The 16,623-nt window shown below is 36.9% G+C and overlaps 1 protein-coding gene across 1 annotated transcript in view; it reads right to left on the reverse strand.

The window, feature by feature from the left end:
* Positions 1 to 16,623, reverse strand: part of CUBN (cubilin) — a 248,376-nt gene that overhangs the window by 26,296 nt on the left and 205,457 nt on the right. Inside the window, 3 exon segments of the mRNA XM_023533142.1 lie at positions 7,962 to 8,179; positions 11,527 to 11,656; positions 14,015 to 14,215. Of these exon segments, the coding sequence (XP_023388910.1) occupies positions 7,962 to 8,179; positions 11,527 to 11,656; positions 14,015 to 14,215 (549 nt within the window).

Genomic DNA, 16,623 nt, shown 5'->3' on the forward strand with positions numbered 1-16,623 from the left:
CTTTGTTGAATTCATCTTTGTATCCCCAAAGGAAAGCTCGATGCCTGCATAGTAAGTAGCTGGTGAGCACTGTTGAATGAACAGTGATAGAATGAATAGAAAATATAAGTAGTTCTTATTAGATAGATTTTTGCTTTCTAGTCTTTATTTGGAGAATTCTTGAAATTAAACATATTTCTTGTTTTACAAAGTTGTTACTATATTATTAAAAAAACCCAAAATGACAGCTTGGTCTACGTATTAATCTGTTTTTAAAGCTGATTTAGTTGACTTCTGTGGAATATTTAATTGTGAAAAAACAGCAGAACAACAATAAAAACATCACTAAAAGATTTAAAACGCTGCCTAGGAAGTAGTTTTCAGTAAGAAAATGCTTTTTTAGCTAAAAACTTGTCATGATAAATGTTAGTTCTGTTCCTTCAGAAAATCTAATTGCTGAGTATTAGATTTCAGCAGGTAGAGCAAATTTAGTAATTTGTAAATTGCAGGCTATATTAGTGTACAGCAGCAGTATTTAAAAGAAGTAAAACTTGAGAACACCTTTCTGTTGACTAGATGGGATGCTACCTGATTTATGAGTCATTGAATAAAACCAATTAAATCTTAAAAAAAAAGAAGTAAAACTTTACTCAATATTGACAATTACAAAATCAAAAGTTATCAAAATTTGAAAATGTTCTGTTTAGAGAAAGTAAGATTAATTGCAGTGTGCAACTTAGACATAAAATGAGTTGCAATATAAAAGATAAGGAATTCAAAAATCAAGGCCCAGTATCCAATAGCTTTTTAATAATTATTTAAGCAAGGCCATGGAATTGCTTTGTTGTTCTTGTTGATATATTAGGTTGTAAACAGTGCTATTGACATTTCAACTTTTACTACCCTGGTGGCAGTATTATTTAGTGGACACAAGAATTTACTTTCCCAATTCTGCGCAAGACTTGCTAAGTGACCTTGGCAAGTCACTTAATTTCTTTATGGCTTAGTTCGCCAACTTGTAAACTACACTATATGATAAAAGAATAACAATCAGGGTTACATCATAAAAATAAATGTCCAAATTCCTTCATTTTGTTAGAATCCTGTGGTAAGGAATTTTTCTAAATTGGAGGCCATAATTTGGGGCTAGAGTTTTTTTTATTATCTACAGATTTATTATCCTCATATTCCAGTGTGATTATTCTCCACATAACTGTGCTAATTCTTTACCATTATGCCATGCAAAGCCAATAAGACAGATACAACATTTGTCTGTCAACATCAGAAAGATAATGGGCTTTTACTGCATATATATGTAAAAATAATGTGATATATTATGTTAATATATTATATAAAATGTATATATTATACATATATGTACATAATATATGCATATATTTTACTATATAAATATAATACTATGTGTAAATATAAATATTATTTATAACATAAATACTATAAATATATAGGTCATATATTATAAATTATACTATATACTTACATAAATTTATAATATCCACATTATAAATCTAATATCTAAATTATATAATAAATTTATATACTATATAACTATTTTATAATATAAAATTATAATATAGATAGGTAATATAAGTACAATAAATATAGTATAAACATATAATTATATTATACTATTTATAAATAGTATATATTATTAAAATATATTTTTTCCTTTTCTTACAGAAAGGCAAAAACAGTAACTGCTAAAACTATGTGCAATATTTACACAGTAACAGGGTATTACCAAATATACTATTTGGGACCAGGTACAAATTGGAAATAATAGAAAGCAGGCAGTGTCAAATAAAAACATGCAAGTGGAGAAAAGTAGCTCTACCTGCCCTGAAGAGTAAGAAAAACAATGGCTGGCTTCTCAGAAAACTCCCTCGGAATCTCTCTTGGTCCCTGGGTAAGTTTATTGATGGTCGCAGAGGTGTTGTGGGTTGATTAAGAAAATCATGAATTTAGGAGACAGTGTTTTTTGGTTCAAAGTTTGGCTTTATCACTTAGGAACCCTCTGACTGCAGATAAATAGCCTAATCTCTTTACTTCTTATCTCCTCCTTTGTAAAATGGGATAATCTCTGTCTTTTGGGTAGTTGTGAGGATTAGATGAGATAAACTACATAAAGTGCCTCATGCAGTTGCTCAGTGACAGGGAACAGTTTCATTACCCCTGGAATTTTGTGATAGGTCTTCACTTGAGAGTGAACAGAAAGCCACCACACAAAGTTAACAGATTTTTTTCATATATCAGAACAAAGAGGATACAGTCCTAGAGCCCTGATGTTTTATTTTTAAGCAATTGATTTACAGCCAAATAATTTTTTTAAATGTGTCCTGCTGACCAGATGTAGTTTGCCTGTACGCTCCTTGGAACACTCTGCCAAAATGATGTGAGTAATGATAATGATTATTATAGGAAAACTATGGTTATAAGTAATTTAATTCAAAATGTCCAGTTATCTAAGACAAAACTGGGCTACATTTTGGGGAGATCTGGTATGGCTTTCAAAGTATTATCTTATAATTTACCATTAATTCACTTTCATCCCTTAGCTTGGTCTCCACAGTACCATCTGGTTTTATTTTCCAGCAGCTTCTCCTTTAAGACCAAGGCAGCAATCTGGTCATGCTGCGGGACAGACTCTGATGCTGGAATATATTTTAATAAAGACCTTTCCTTTCTTTTTGCTGATCTGGATTTTTAGTCCTGTCTTCTTGCTTTTGTAAGGTTTTGGTGAACTAAGCATTTGTTGGTTTCTTTATCATATTCCCACATTCCCAGCTCAGCAAAAAACCCTTCTCAGTAAAACCCACAAAGGATAAACTGCAGATAACCTTGTCTTTGGCATCAGCTCCCAAGGGTAGTCCAACCACCAGTGAAAGCTACAAGGCTTTTTAAAAGGGGCGGAAATAAGCTTAGTCTAGTTTTCTGCAAATGGGTTTACAATTTCAGCTCATCTCCTTCTCAGACTTTATCAGAGGGAGCAAATGACATTAAGAGAACAGACAAACAACATTGCTTTCGAGTAATACCCCATTATTGCTAAACTAAGAGCTATTTGAGCAGTGGCTTATAAAATTATTCAAGCTATAATTCAACTATCTTATTGCACTTGTACTTTTAAAAATAATGTGGTTTGGCAGCTTACATCATGTATAGAGACATACACATCGACATTATGTCATTGAATATTTTTAAGTTTATTCTTTTACCCTTTAGCTACAGAATTTTAGAATGCCTCTCAAGATCCAAACTTAACTTAACCAAAACTGTGAGACTTCAAATAACTGGAAGCCAAATGGAATTTGATATGTGGTTATATTTTTCTCCATTTCTTGTGACCATATTTTCCAATATTGGAATATTTTCCAATATTCCAATCTCATTAGTTTTCTGTCTCCCTTTTCCTCTCTTCTTATCCCCTAAGTAAATCCTTGTCGAAGTCCCTCAACTTCTCCCCACCACTGCCACTTGTCTTCCTTTGGCACATTCGAGAGGCATTATTCAGATGTTAAGGTAGCAGGTAAACATTGGTTGGGTCTGATTCTGTATTCCTGATTCTCTAAGGAGGAAAGTGACCCAATTTACTACCCTTAGAAACAGTTGAACTATATGAACCAAGGCTGCATTTTGAGAATGAGACAAATCTAGATAAAATATAGTGTATAACATATTGTATACACTACATATAATTATGAAGCAGGTATAATTTATCTGCTTATTCTTGAATTCATTCATCTATCCAATATTGATGGAGTGACAGTTAAGTGCTAGGCCTGTGCAAGCACTTAGACTATAACTGAAATTTAGCTTTGATTTTAGATTTAAATTATAAAATGTACTTTCGGGTTTGCTGGTTAGATTTCAGTGAAAAGTGAATAAGAAATCACTGTTCCATAAAGTGGTCCTGTTAATAATGACCCCTGTCACCCCTCCTTCACTTTAGAGATAGGATGGAGTGGGTCACGGAGCCCTAGAGAAATTCAGGACTTCAAAATTAGTTTCTAATACAAACAATCTTTCTCTTCGACATCTTTGGTACTTTACAGGAATTATCTACTTCATCCCCATCACATTCTTAAAAAATAGAAAGTGGTAATACTTTAAATTGATCTTTTTTTAGTGGATAAAATTGAGCTCAAAACTGTTATGGGACTTTTCTAAAGCCTCTCACCGGGCAGTGACACGACGCGAGCCACTGGCTTTCCGGTCCACAGCTCTTCCGATTTGGGCGTGTTTCCAACTTGGGGACTGCGATTCACTTTGTCCTTGTTAAACATGTGCTTTGGTATTTTCGCCTTTGCCTCACAGCAAAGGTCTATGACTCTGACCTTAATGCCACCTGACTCATTCTCCACATGGCAAAGACCCCAGGTGGAGGAAGACAGATGGTGGTCCGCATCCTCAGCACGTGGGGCCGGGAGCGTGAGCCATGTGCCCAGGATTTACAGCCTTAGCTGCAGTGAACCCCTAGTCTCTGACGTTCCCTCGTCCCTGGTATTGCCATCGTCTCCAGGGTGACAGCCTTGTCCTTCTAGGCCATGCCATCCTAAAGGTATCGCTCTTCACTCTCTCCTTGGCAACTCGCTGATGCAAATGCCTACAAACCTCATACCTAATTGGGCCAAATTCAGTTTTTGGCCCTGCCATTTTGTTAAAGTGTCATAGAATATATCACTTAAGAAAACAAATAAAATATGGTACTACACAGTCAATAAATGTACTGTAACCCCCTATCTAATTCTACATCTACAAGCTTGGAGTCTGACGTGATGAGCATGTCTAGAACAGACTGAGCAGCATTCTGTCATGAGACCAGCAGAGGAGGAGGATAAAGGGTTTGTGCTGGTTTAAATACATGCTGGCAAGTGTGAAATGCTTCATGAATGATACAGGTAAGCTCAGTCCCGGCCGAAGCAGATCCTGTTGGTAAAGGAGGGGCAGAAACTCAGCTAGTGGCAGTTAGCAGAACAAAGAGCACTCGTGAGTGCCACTTCTGCACCGTGGAACATGCCCGCTTCAGCCAAATCCACAGGACTGCTGGCTTTTTAAACCATATGGGATCACAGAGACCATAGACAATCAGATGAAAGCTATCTCTGCAGGAAAATGCTCATATTTGCAGATAATTCCAGGGTTCCACTGATCCTCAAGGCCCAGCACGGCCACTTTGTGAGTTATCGGTCATTCAGGATTAATTATTCATGTAGTATTGGCGTGCACACGGAAAGAGGGACCGCGGAGTCCCATTCCAGTTAGATGGCAGCAGTAGTGCCATGAGAGGAGACCCCGTTTCACTACATACGTAGTAATCAGCAACAAACTAGGGATATTTCCCCCAATGTGTTCTGACCCATTAGCAATACAGATGTAACAAATGCACGAGGAGCAGTTTACCTAAGAATCCCATAATTATGTGAGCCGGCTCTTCAGGGACTTCTGAAAAGTTAAAGCAGATGTTTATAAAGTATCGCCAAGTGTGTAATCTAATAGCTAAATGGCAAAACTCTAGTGTTTTAATCAAGATGAACTAAAGTGAGGTGCTGCAGACTCCGTCTCCTCTTCACGTTAATTATTTGCTCTGTGATGACACTGTTTTCTGGGCAGAACTGACGCATCGGAAACAGAAAGTCACTGTTCAGTCTACTAAGTTGCTTTCCTTCTCCTTCCGGGAAATACCGAGGAGTTTTAAACGAATGAGACGGATTTGTAAGGTGCATCCTAACAGCGAAATCTAAGTTTTTTATCCAGATCTGTATCTAAAAGATAATACAAACACTAGAATTCAGTCTACTCCCCTTTTCCTTATCACAAACAACAAAAACGAAACAAAATCAGAGTTATGCAGAATGATCTGCTAACTTGTACGTGTGACCCTGAAAGCTTTGTAACACTATACAAGATTCTAACCATTAGGCTTTGAGTAAAAAATCATCATTAAAAATTACTTAAAATTACCTAAATACTTCCAGTGGCTGACGGTATTTATACAGATGCAAAAGAGGTGAAAAAAAAAAGTCACCATGCTGGCAAGTAATGAAATTCCATTTCTGCTCTTTGCACTTAAACTTTTCTCTGTGACCAGAGAATAACAGTAATTGACTGAAAGCGTCCAATGCTCATAGAGGAACAATGCCTCTGACTGTAAGATTTTTTTCTTCTGTGCTACTTCAGTTCAGTAAAATCATAATAAGTCCAAAAGTATCTTCTTTGTAGCCCAGAAAAACATAGTAATTTAACGAGGCTAGAAAATACTGGCTAATTTAGCAAGCCTCATGCAGATGACAATGCTGTGGATTATTTCAATGGTCATGTGAGAATATATTAGGGAAAAGAGAAACAACTTGAAGGCGGGTAACATGAGCAAATGCAAATATATGCCATTTGATCCTAAAGATTATGCCGACAGCAAGAATACATGAGTTCTTTTGCACAAAAACAATCTCCGAGGGAAAATTAATTTTTCTTTCAAAATAGCCTCCCGTGTTTTGGATCCCACCCACTTCACTTAGGCAATTCCATTAAGATGATACTCTCTGTCTGCAGTGAGACTTGCTTTCAAGTTACTGTTGACACAACCGAGTAGGGTAGGTGGCAAAGTGATTTTCTGATACAATCTGCCATGATGGCTGCTGTTTATTGTGGAGTCTTCAAAATGCAATGTTTTCCCTCAAGAAATGCACATATACAAAATGATGCCAAATGCAGAGGTTTAAGGGAAGCTCTGCTTTGAATCAAGGGGATGAAGGTTATCCACAGCATGGGGTAAGGAGAAAGAGTTTGAACAGTAAGTCAGGATTTTTACTGTAGCAAACTTCCCAGGTCTCTCTGAAACCTCAGAGTATGTGATTTGTTTCGTGAGCTCTTTGCTATCAGGACATGAATCACATCTATATTCAAATAGAAGAACCAAAACACTTTACAAAGTCAAATACAAATTATCTTAGACTGCACCACTGATGATACGAGTATAGATAAACAGAGGACTGATTAACTACCTTATATTTAAATGATTCGAAGTTTTGAGTTAATTTTATATAGGTAATTATTTCTCACATACAGTGGGAGTAAACTGAGGTGCTATTTTTGATTTATCCTCACACCTAGCTTTTCCTTTCACCTCTAGATGGCTCCCAGATCACTATCTCCAGCCCAAATTGCTTCTGAAGCTTCAACGTCCTCCTATATTTCTCCATTTAGATATGTCATAGGCTCTCCAAACCCAAATGCTCCAAACCGAATATAATATTTCTTCCTTAAATCTTAGCCTCCCTAAGGCACCACTCTCCAGCAACTTACTCATAAGAAGTCATCCTCAACACATCCTTATAAACAAATCAAGCTCTTAACACTGTATTCCTAACGTATTCTACCTTCCGAATACCTCTGAGAGTTCTACCCTCCCTTCTATTTCCACCCCTGCTGTGTTAGTTTGAACCTTCAACATGTCCCACCTGGAATTCTGTGATAAGCTTCTTCCTTCTCAGGTCCAGGGTTCCCTAAGCCTTCCTCCAACCTGGCGTCACTGTGATCTTTCCAGAAGTCCAGTCCGGCCATGCAGTCTTTACTTAAAATTCTCTGAGCCTCTTAACCATTTTAAGGACAAAGTCAATGCAGGCTCTGGGGCCTTCTTTCTTCACCTGGCCCTTGCCTGCCTTTAGGCTCAAATTCTGCCATTTCCATGGGTGGTAAAATGAGGCTTGGGTCACATTTGAGATGGTTGTGTAGGCAGACTTTACCTTCGTATAGTAGAGAAGTACATTTGTTGCGTGATTTTTAAAAATTAGAATATATTATATGTAATTTTTTAAAACCAAAACTTTATGTGACATATTCCTCTAAACTTCAATGAAAAGCAACTTTAGTCAAGCAAAAAAAAAAAAAAAAATTAAAAATTAAAAAATAAAGCAGAGAAATAACAGTAATGAAGAATAGATTTACATGTACAAAACTCTTACCCAATGTCTGCCGAAAAGATATCTTCCAACCTCTTGCCTCTTGAAATGAATCCGTTTTAAACACCAGGTGCATACTGTTATTGCTGCTCTTGACAATGGGTGGCAGCTTGGAACCACAGAACTTGCCAAGAAGGGGGTCACTGATGCTGGAACCATCGTAAACTGCCAGGTAGTCTTGGGAGCAAAAGCTGGAGAGAACCACATCAAAATCGATGAACCTGTGAAATAAACCTTGTTACCATTGATGTTCTCCATTTGGATTTCCATTAAGTCGTACCTTTAGTTCTTGTCTAAAAAAAAATAGACAAGACAAAGGCTAAAAGCAGAATATCCAAGCTTTGTTTGACAGGAAATGTGAGAAACAATATACTGTTTTACTAATCAGTGCAAAAGTTTAGCCAAAATTTTTTGAGTGACTTGAATATGTCAAAAGGTATGATAAGTGCTGGGGATAAAATGAATAAGATATGGTCCTGGACATCTAGGAGTTTACAGTCAAGGACATAGTAAGTCTATCTGAGATTAAGTTTTGATAAATTGAACTGAGATTTATTTATCATTTCAGCAACACTTTAGTTTTTTAATCTCATTAAAAGTATGGCATTTACTCTGTTCTTTTGTTATTTTGTGGCATCAAGTAGTGCTATCATTCTATTTTTTACTAATGGGAAGAATGCTAATAGAGTGGAAGGAATGCTGATTTTAGCATCGTAGCTCCATTCTCATTCTCGCAGTCCATTACTCTCTTTTAAAAAGAAGTTTATAGTAAGGTTAACTGCAACAACATGCAAACATCAACCTTTGGTATCCGCCATATAATAGATGTCTTCAAAAAAGACAAAACAAGTGATTGTTAATATCACTTTGAAAACCAGGAATATGAAATAAATTAGTTTTCATAAAGGAAATAAAAAAAATATAAAAATCAGTGGTAGAAAAGAATGAATAGATTCTCAGGAGTCTCATTTGATTGCCATAAGCAGAAAGTCACTCCAGCTCATTGTGATAGTGCTGGGAAGCTCGCCACACCGCCCCAGCTCTCTGCCTTCCCTACACTCACTAGGGCTGTCCTTTTGTGCACACTGTGAGGCTTGACACGGCCCCAAGACTTGCTTTGCCATGGAAATGGAAGCAGGAGTAGAAGCTATTACTTTTTGGAAAAATTTCATAAAACTACTACTCAGTTTGTCACATTGCCTTCCCATGGCAATGATGGTCGTGGAAGCAAATGTAGAAATAAAGTGTCCATCGACCTGAGCCACTGAGTGGCCATGATGAACAAAGCGTCTGGCTAGGCCACACTGGACACACTCATATGAAAAATAAACTCATCAGGTTAAGCTACTGTGCCTTAGGGTTGTTTGTTACCACTCATAGCCTGTCCTGACAGATACATCCCTAACTTTCTCGTATGGTCTAACATATTATTTAAATCTAGACCTAACGTTTTATCATTTCAAGTAACTATTCCCAAAGTTATCAAACAAACAAGGTTTCTTACATAGTTTTTCTTCAGATTTTATAGTGGGTTTATTATGGCTTATTTTTTTTAAACTTGTTTAAATTATTTGATATCCTATCTTAATTTTTGTAGGTTCTTCTGCTTTCTCAGTTTTTTTATAGCAGCTGTAATAAATAACATAGAATATAGAATAATTTGAAAATATCTAATTAAAATACTTCCTTTTAATACCTTTAAGACAAAAATCAGTTAATTTTTTGATTAGCTGAATTTTTCAAACTGATGATGAAGAACAATATAAAAGAATTCTCACATGTAACATTTAACACTTTTGTAAAAGAAGATGGGGGCAGAACAAAAGCTAAATAATAATTTCCTGAAATACTACATCCATTTTTATTCTCTATAAACAACACTTTTTTCCATAGCGTAAATCTACAAAAAAAAATATAAAGATTTGAGTTTCCAAGAGGACGCAGAGCTATTTTGGTGTTTTATTTTGCATCATTTCCCCAGGCGAGCAGAGAAGATACCTGGAAAACCTACTGACAGAAAATCTTATGTGACCGGCATATTTCGAGAGCGTTGACAGAAGGCTTTATATTTTACTAATGCCTACAACTTCTGCAGCACCTAGAGCAGTATGTTTCATAGAAAGGAGATTCTTAGAAAGAATATAATAAATAATTTTCTAAACATGCTAATGTGAACTTTGATTATAGTGAGCCCCAGGGCCCCAGCAGGAAACAGAAAAAAATACACACACACACACACACACGCACACACACACGCACACACACATACACCCCAACACCCAAGTATAATCCTACACATGTAAGAAACAAGTATTGTACCATAATGGCGAATGACAAGCAAGAACCATCCCTTATGCTCCATTCTGGGCAGGTGATCCCTTCACAGGCCTCGTGCTTCTGGCCACCCGCAATTTTTGTTTATTTTTTGTTCCTAGCATCTAGAGAACTTTTTGTCCCTGGGGCACAGCTTCCTTAGAAATAGTTCCAGGTGAGATCTGCGGTTTCCTTCAGGGACCAGCCTATAGGCCACCTACTGTCTGCTACGAGAACCAAACTAAGCTGGATGACACCTGTCTTACAGTCCATGGACCCATTTTACATACAGCACCCAGGAGGTAAAATGCAGAGGCTTTCTGATTTTTAGGGAGGGGTTGGTAGGAGTAGTCTTAGCCCACCAAACTTCTATTAAAAAACTCATGTTGTTGTGAACTATGCCAGCTTTCAGAGTTTTCCGTCACATGCTGGATATCACTGAAACACAAGAGTTAGAAATATGTCATCTTAGACAAAAGCACTTTGAACTTTATTACTCTGAAGAACTAACTGAAGGTTGTGTTTCCTTAATCAGACTTAAGAGTAAGTAGCGTTATGGGAGAATCTTAGTGATGATGTAAGATATCTCAGATAGCACCAGTTTAGAAGTGTTCTGATACACAAATAAAAATAAATTTCTTAAGTCATTAGAAAATTTATCCTTTCAGAGGTAGCATAGGGAAATATTAGAGACATGGTTTTGGAAAGGAAATCTGATATAGATTCAGATATTGACTCTTCATTTAATAGTGTATCACTTTGGGAACTTAATTTCAACCTTCTGAGCCTCAGTTTTCTCTTTGATAAAATGAGATTGATAATATATACCTCACATGATTGTTTTAAAAATTAAATAAAAGAATTATGGAAAGTGTTAATTAATTTGTGTGTGTGTGTGTGTGTGTGTGTGTGTGTGTGTGTGTGTGTGTGTGTGTAAGTGCCAAACAAGTGGAAACTGCTTTCTCTTGCCCTCCCCACATTCTTTGATTTCAAGACAGGCTTATAACTTTATACCCTGTTACATGAAACTCCTTTGAAATTGTTGAGAAATTATAGCAACCATTTTAAGAGGTGGAGTCCCTGTTTCCCCCCGCTTTACCATGTGCAGTTGGCTTGTGTAGAGGGTGGGAGGCCCACTTCCCAGGCTGATACTATGCAAGGACCTTCCTCTCCCTTCAGATTCCTATCATTAACTGAATACATTTTCTATAGAGCTGAGACGATTTTCTTAAGAAGGTAGATTTGTTTCACATACTTGAGCAGAATCACTTTGTCGTCGCTGACTGTGATGTTGTACAAACAGTGCATATCGCTGGGGTAATCTGAATAGGAATAGGAGGGGCTCCGGATGATTCCAGTGGAGAAGTGGAACAGACCCCCACAGACTGCAACAGAAGACGGGAGGGTGCAGAAAACAATTAGTTTTAAGATATTCTTTACTATTGTATCTTTTCCCTAAGAGATATAATAATTATTTGTCTTAAAGCAACTTAAACCTCTCTTTACTGTGTTTACAAATAATTCTGATTCTTCCACTGAGGTGGGGGTGGGGGAAGGAGACAGTAAGGGGTAGAAACTGTAAAGAAATTTTTCAGGCACACCTTGGAACAGAACAAGTCTGACTAAAATTAATGGTCAGAGTGAAAATAATGAGAAAGAATATTTCGCGTGAAGGGATGTAACTGTCCTTTCTCTACATTTAATTCCCAGATTCAGAAGGATTATGGTGATAACTGGAAGTTTAGGAAAGGTACAGAATCCAAGGCATGTAGTGGGCATGTGGACTCAGGAAGGTCTGTGACCCAGAAATCTTAAATAATACAGATTAGAGTCTCCTCTGTCAAAGCCAGACTATCAAAAAGAGAAATATGGGAAATCATGTTTGGAACATTTGGGTTTAGTTACCTCTGTGGGCTCAAATGCATAATAGCTCTGTGTATTTCTTTTTAGTTGTGAGATTGGTAAGGACCATACTTGCTACATTTGTATTACTAGCACCCAGCAAGCGTGAGGACAGGCCCATTCCCCACCCTGACTCCAACAATCAAATGCCCAGAGCCCTTAGTTACTACCATCAGTCAATAAAACAACAGCCATAAAAATTTAATAAGTCCATTAAAAAATAAGATAATTATTATTTTTGCTCAGACATAGAAGGATCAGGTTGTGCCAACTAACGACAGAACGTGCCCTACTCTCATTGAGGTTTATATTTATTTTATTTTGTGATTCTAAAATTAGAAAAGGGCCAGTATATTTTGATGATAGTTTTATAGTTTATATACTACCAATGGACATATTCCACTGATATCCCTTAGAAATGTGAAATAAATTGTGGCTGCCATTTAAGGCTATTTATTTATTTATATATTTAGCCTCAGCGGAGCCCACTTTGTGGGAAAAGCTATTCTCTATACGCCCACAAGTATTCATGTGCTAAGACCTCCGAGGACATTTGTAGTGAATTAAATGTCAGATTTGTGTACCCATTACTCCATTTCATCTTGTACACAATTATGTGGTCTCTGAAAGCTTATCAAAGCCTAAATAACTCCCAAATTTGTACACTGTAGGAATCTGAAATCTTAATATCAACAACATTCTTCATTTAAAGTGAGACTCTCGTAGGGGGTATGTGAAAACTTGTATAGTGTTTTAGGAAAATGAGGGATTAAAGAGTAAAAGAATATGAAGCAGGGATGTAACTCTCTAAAACACCAGTTGCACCAAGAGAATAAAAGAAATTAACCTTTTTCTTTATGCAACAAGGCAACCGGGGGGAGGAGTGTTCACTGCTCAGTTCTACTCTGTGCCAACAGATCCACAAAGCCAGACCACTGGACTTCAGAAATGGGGCTCAGGACTCAGGTAGCAGCTCATGTGAATGAACTGCAAAGGTGTTTTTCATGAGTAAGTAAACATGTTCAGTCTTCTCTGTAGATGGAAACAGTTATTTATATAAAGATAATTATTTAAGTTTCTACTTTTAGCAGTGGGTTTGGTCAAGATAGAACAAAACCAAGACTTTGCATGATTTGTGTGCTCATTTCACTGAGGCTGGGCAGTGTGATACAGGAAAAATGCTGTGAGCAAACCAACCAACCAGGTTTATTATAATGCAGGAGAGGAAAAGACTATCTAAATAGGAAAATACAGTCTGATGATTTTCAAATAAACATAGATCGAATTGTCTATAAAGAATGAAAAGATCCTGGTAGCTACAAAGACCTTGGCCCAGTCTGTGAGTGGTCTTCCCATTTGCCTTTGCTACAGAGAAGTTGCAAATTATAACAGAGTTGAATACATCGATCTTTCCTTTTCCTTTAAGGCTTGTACTTTTTGTATATTGTTAAAAAAATCCTTTTCTACCAGAAGATCATAAAGATATTCTCTTACATTTGTCCTAAATTTATACAATGTTGCTGTTCGCATTAGCAAAGTGACTTGGGAAAATGAAATGGGCACCTGGGTAGTCCAGGTCAAAAAGTCACCTTTATGCAATATATACACAACTAAAGATACCAGGAATATTCATTTTAACTTAAATTGTCAAAATAAATCTCAATCTTCCATTTGATTTTCAAAGAGCGATTCTAGCCAAAAAAGAGCCTCCTCATATTTTAAAAAAAGGAAAATTTCTTAAGTACATCAAGTTGGCGATGTACGAATTGTAACTAAAACTCTTTATGGAAATCACTCGAGAAGAAAGTAAAATTCCATACCACATCGCGGTAACTACTCACCGGTTATCCTGTAGGAAAACTTGAATCCCAAGTCGGTGGTGTGGGAATTGGAGTAGAAGTTAAGCAGCACTGGGCCAGAGATGGTGAGAGGAGACAGGATCTCGTCACCACACACGGTGGCAAAGGGTGTGGAAGTCACGCTGTGACCCCTGATAATGTGCACACCGTCATTGTCACAGCCTCCCGTTACTGTTGAGCGAGCTGTACAAAATGTGGAACAACCAACATTTTAATCAGAAGCACTGTAAACAATCAATGTAATGAAGATTCATGCAATTTAAATAGAAATGAAAATGAGAGTCAAGAGCTATTTCGGTACGTCATCATTTTAACTTGGTTTCCTGATGAAATGATGTTTGCCCTAGTCACAAAACAAGTACAGGTACGAGAACACAGGGAGAAATTCACAACAGAAAAATCTCACTTTGAAACAATCCAGACTTTTCTTCCTTTATCCAATGGTTCTTTAATTCAACGATTATAAACTGGAGACAATTTTGCCGCCCAGGGCCATTTGGCAATATCCAAAGGCATTTTCTACTGCCGTGCTGGGGTGCGCTCCTGGCCTGGACAGGCACAGCCCAGGGATGCTGCTAAATATGCTGCAAACTCAGAGCAGCCTTACAGCCCTCCCTCCCCAGCCACAACAAAAGTCACCTGGCCCCAAGTGTCAATGGTGCTGCCAGCCAGAAACCCGCTGTAACTCAAAGCTTATGACAGATAAGGAACGCCCATCACGGAGAGATATTTAGAAATGTCTAAATATCTGGGTGTTTATTGAACACACATTACCAATGTTCGCACAAGCAATATGGTTGTAAAACATATATTGTCATTTTGTTTTCTAATTCTAAAACAAATGTATATTGCAAGCTATCCCAAAGAGAAATAAAAAACAGAATAAACAAAAAATTAAAAAGCTTGTTATTACCATGACTTATCCAGTCATTTTATAGTTGAATTATGTTGTTAAAATGTTAATTGGAATCATACTGGGCATGACCTTTCATAACCTATTTTTTACTAATGTAAAATAAGATGAAATCATGCCACTTTATGTGATTAATGTTAAATTTAATGCATATATTAAATTATAACATATAGATGTGCCATTCCATGTTCAATTATTCCCCTATGCTTGATAATTCTATCTTTTCCACTTTTCTTTTGATTAAAAATGTTGTCAAACATTCTGTACATAAATATTTGTGGAGGTTTCTCATTATTTCACTGGTATAAATTTTCAGAAGTTGAGTTACCGGTACTGAGGTAAGTTTTTCTTTTTCCGATTTGTCAGATGGCCTTTTGATAAGGTATCACCAACTCACAGTGCCACAGCACTTCAGACAGCTGACGCTTCCCCCAGTTCTACATTTTCATCACCTTGCAGGGAAACTCTGTACCCATTAAAAACCACTCCCCACTTCCCTCTCCCTCTTCATGGCTCTCCCATCCCTGCCTAACCAACCACTAACCTATTTACCGTCTGTCTCTATGGATTTGTCTGTTCTGGCCATTTCACATAAACAAAATCATATGATATGCAGCCTTTTGTGACTGGCTGCTTTTACTTAACATAATGTTTTTGAGGCTCGTCTGTGTTGTAGCCTGTGTCAGTACTTAATTCCCTCCAAGGCTGAACAGTACTCCATTGTATGGACAGACCACATTTTGCTTATCATTCAGCAGCTGATGGACATTTGGTTTGTTTCTACCTTTAGGCTGTCATGAATAATGTGGCTACGAACATTCGTGTACAAGGTTTTGAGTGTATACATGTTTTCAGTTCTCTTGGGTATGCAAGTAAGAGTGGAATTGCTGACTCATATGATAACTCTCTACTTCATATTTTGAGGGCCTATCAGACTGTTTGCCAAAGAGGCTGCGCCATATTTTCACCCCACTGGAAATGCATGAGGGTTCCGATTTCCCTCATTATTGCCTTGTGATTGTCTGTATTTTTTTTTTTTTTTTATTATAGCCATCATTGTGAGTATGAAACAGTAGCTCACCACAGTTTGGATTTGCAAATCCCTATGGCTAATGAAGCTGAGTGTCTATGTATGTCCTAATTGAAGAAATGGTTACTTAGACCCTTTGCTATTTTAAAATTGAGTTATATGCCTTTTATTGTTCTGTTGTAAGAGTTCTTTTACATTCTGGATATTAGCACGATCACATGTTTTTATTTCTCTTGGGTAAATACCTAGGTGGGGAATCACTGGGTCATAGATTACATGTGTATTTAATTCTATAAGAACTGTCAATCCATTCTTCCAAGTGGTTAAATCTGTATACAGTCTCATCAGGAATGTATGAGACTTCCAGTTGCTCTGCATGCTTGCCAATCTTTGGTAATGTCAGTCTTTTTAATTTTAGTCATTCTGGTGTGTGTAAAATGGTACCTCAGTGTGATATTTAATTTACATTGCTCTGATGACTAATGATATGGAATACTTTTCATGTTCATTTATAAACAACAGAAAAACACTTTCATTTCATATAGATGTCAAATTGAACATAGATCTAACACCCCCCAACACACACATGTACGCGCACGCACACACATACACACATACACACAAACTTTATTACTTATAAATTCCCCA

This window comes from Pteropus vampyrus, unplaced genomic scaffold (assembly GCF_000151845.1).
Source record: "Pteropus vampyrus isolate Shadow unplaced genomic scaffold, Pvam_2.0 Scaffold96, whole genome shotgun sequence".
Lineage (NCBI taxonomy): Eukaryota > Metazoa > Chordata > Mammalia > Chiroptera > Pteropodidae > Pteropus > Pteropus vampyrus.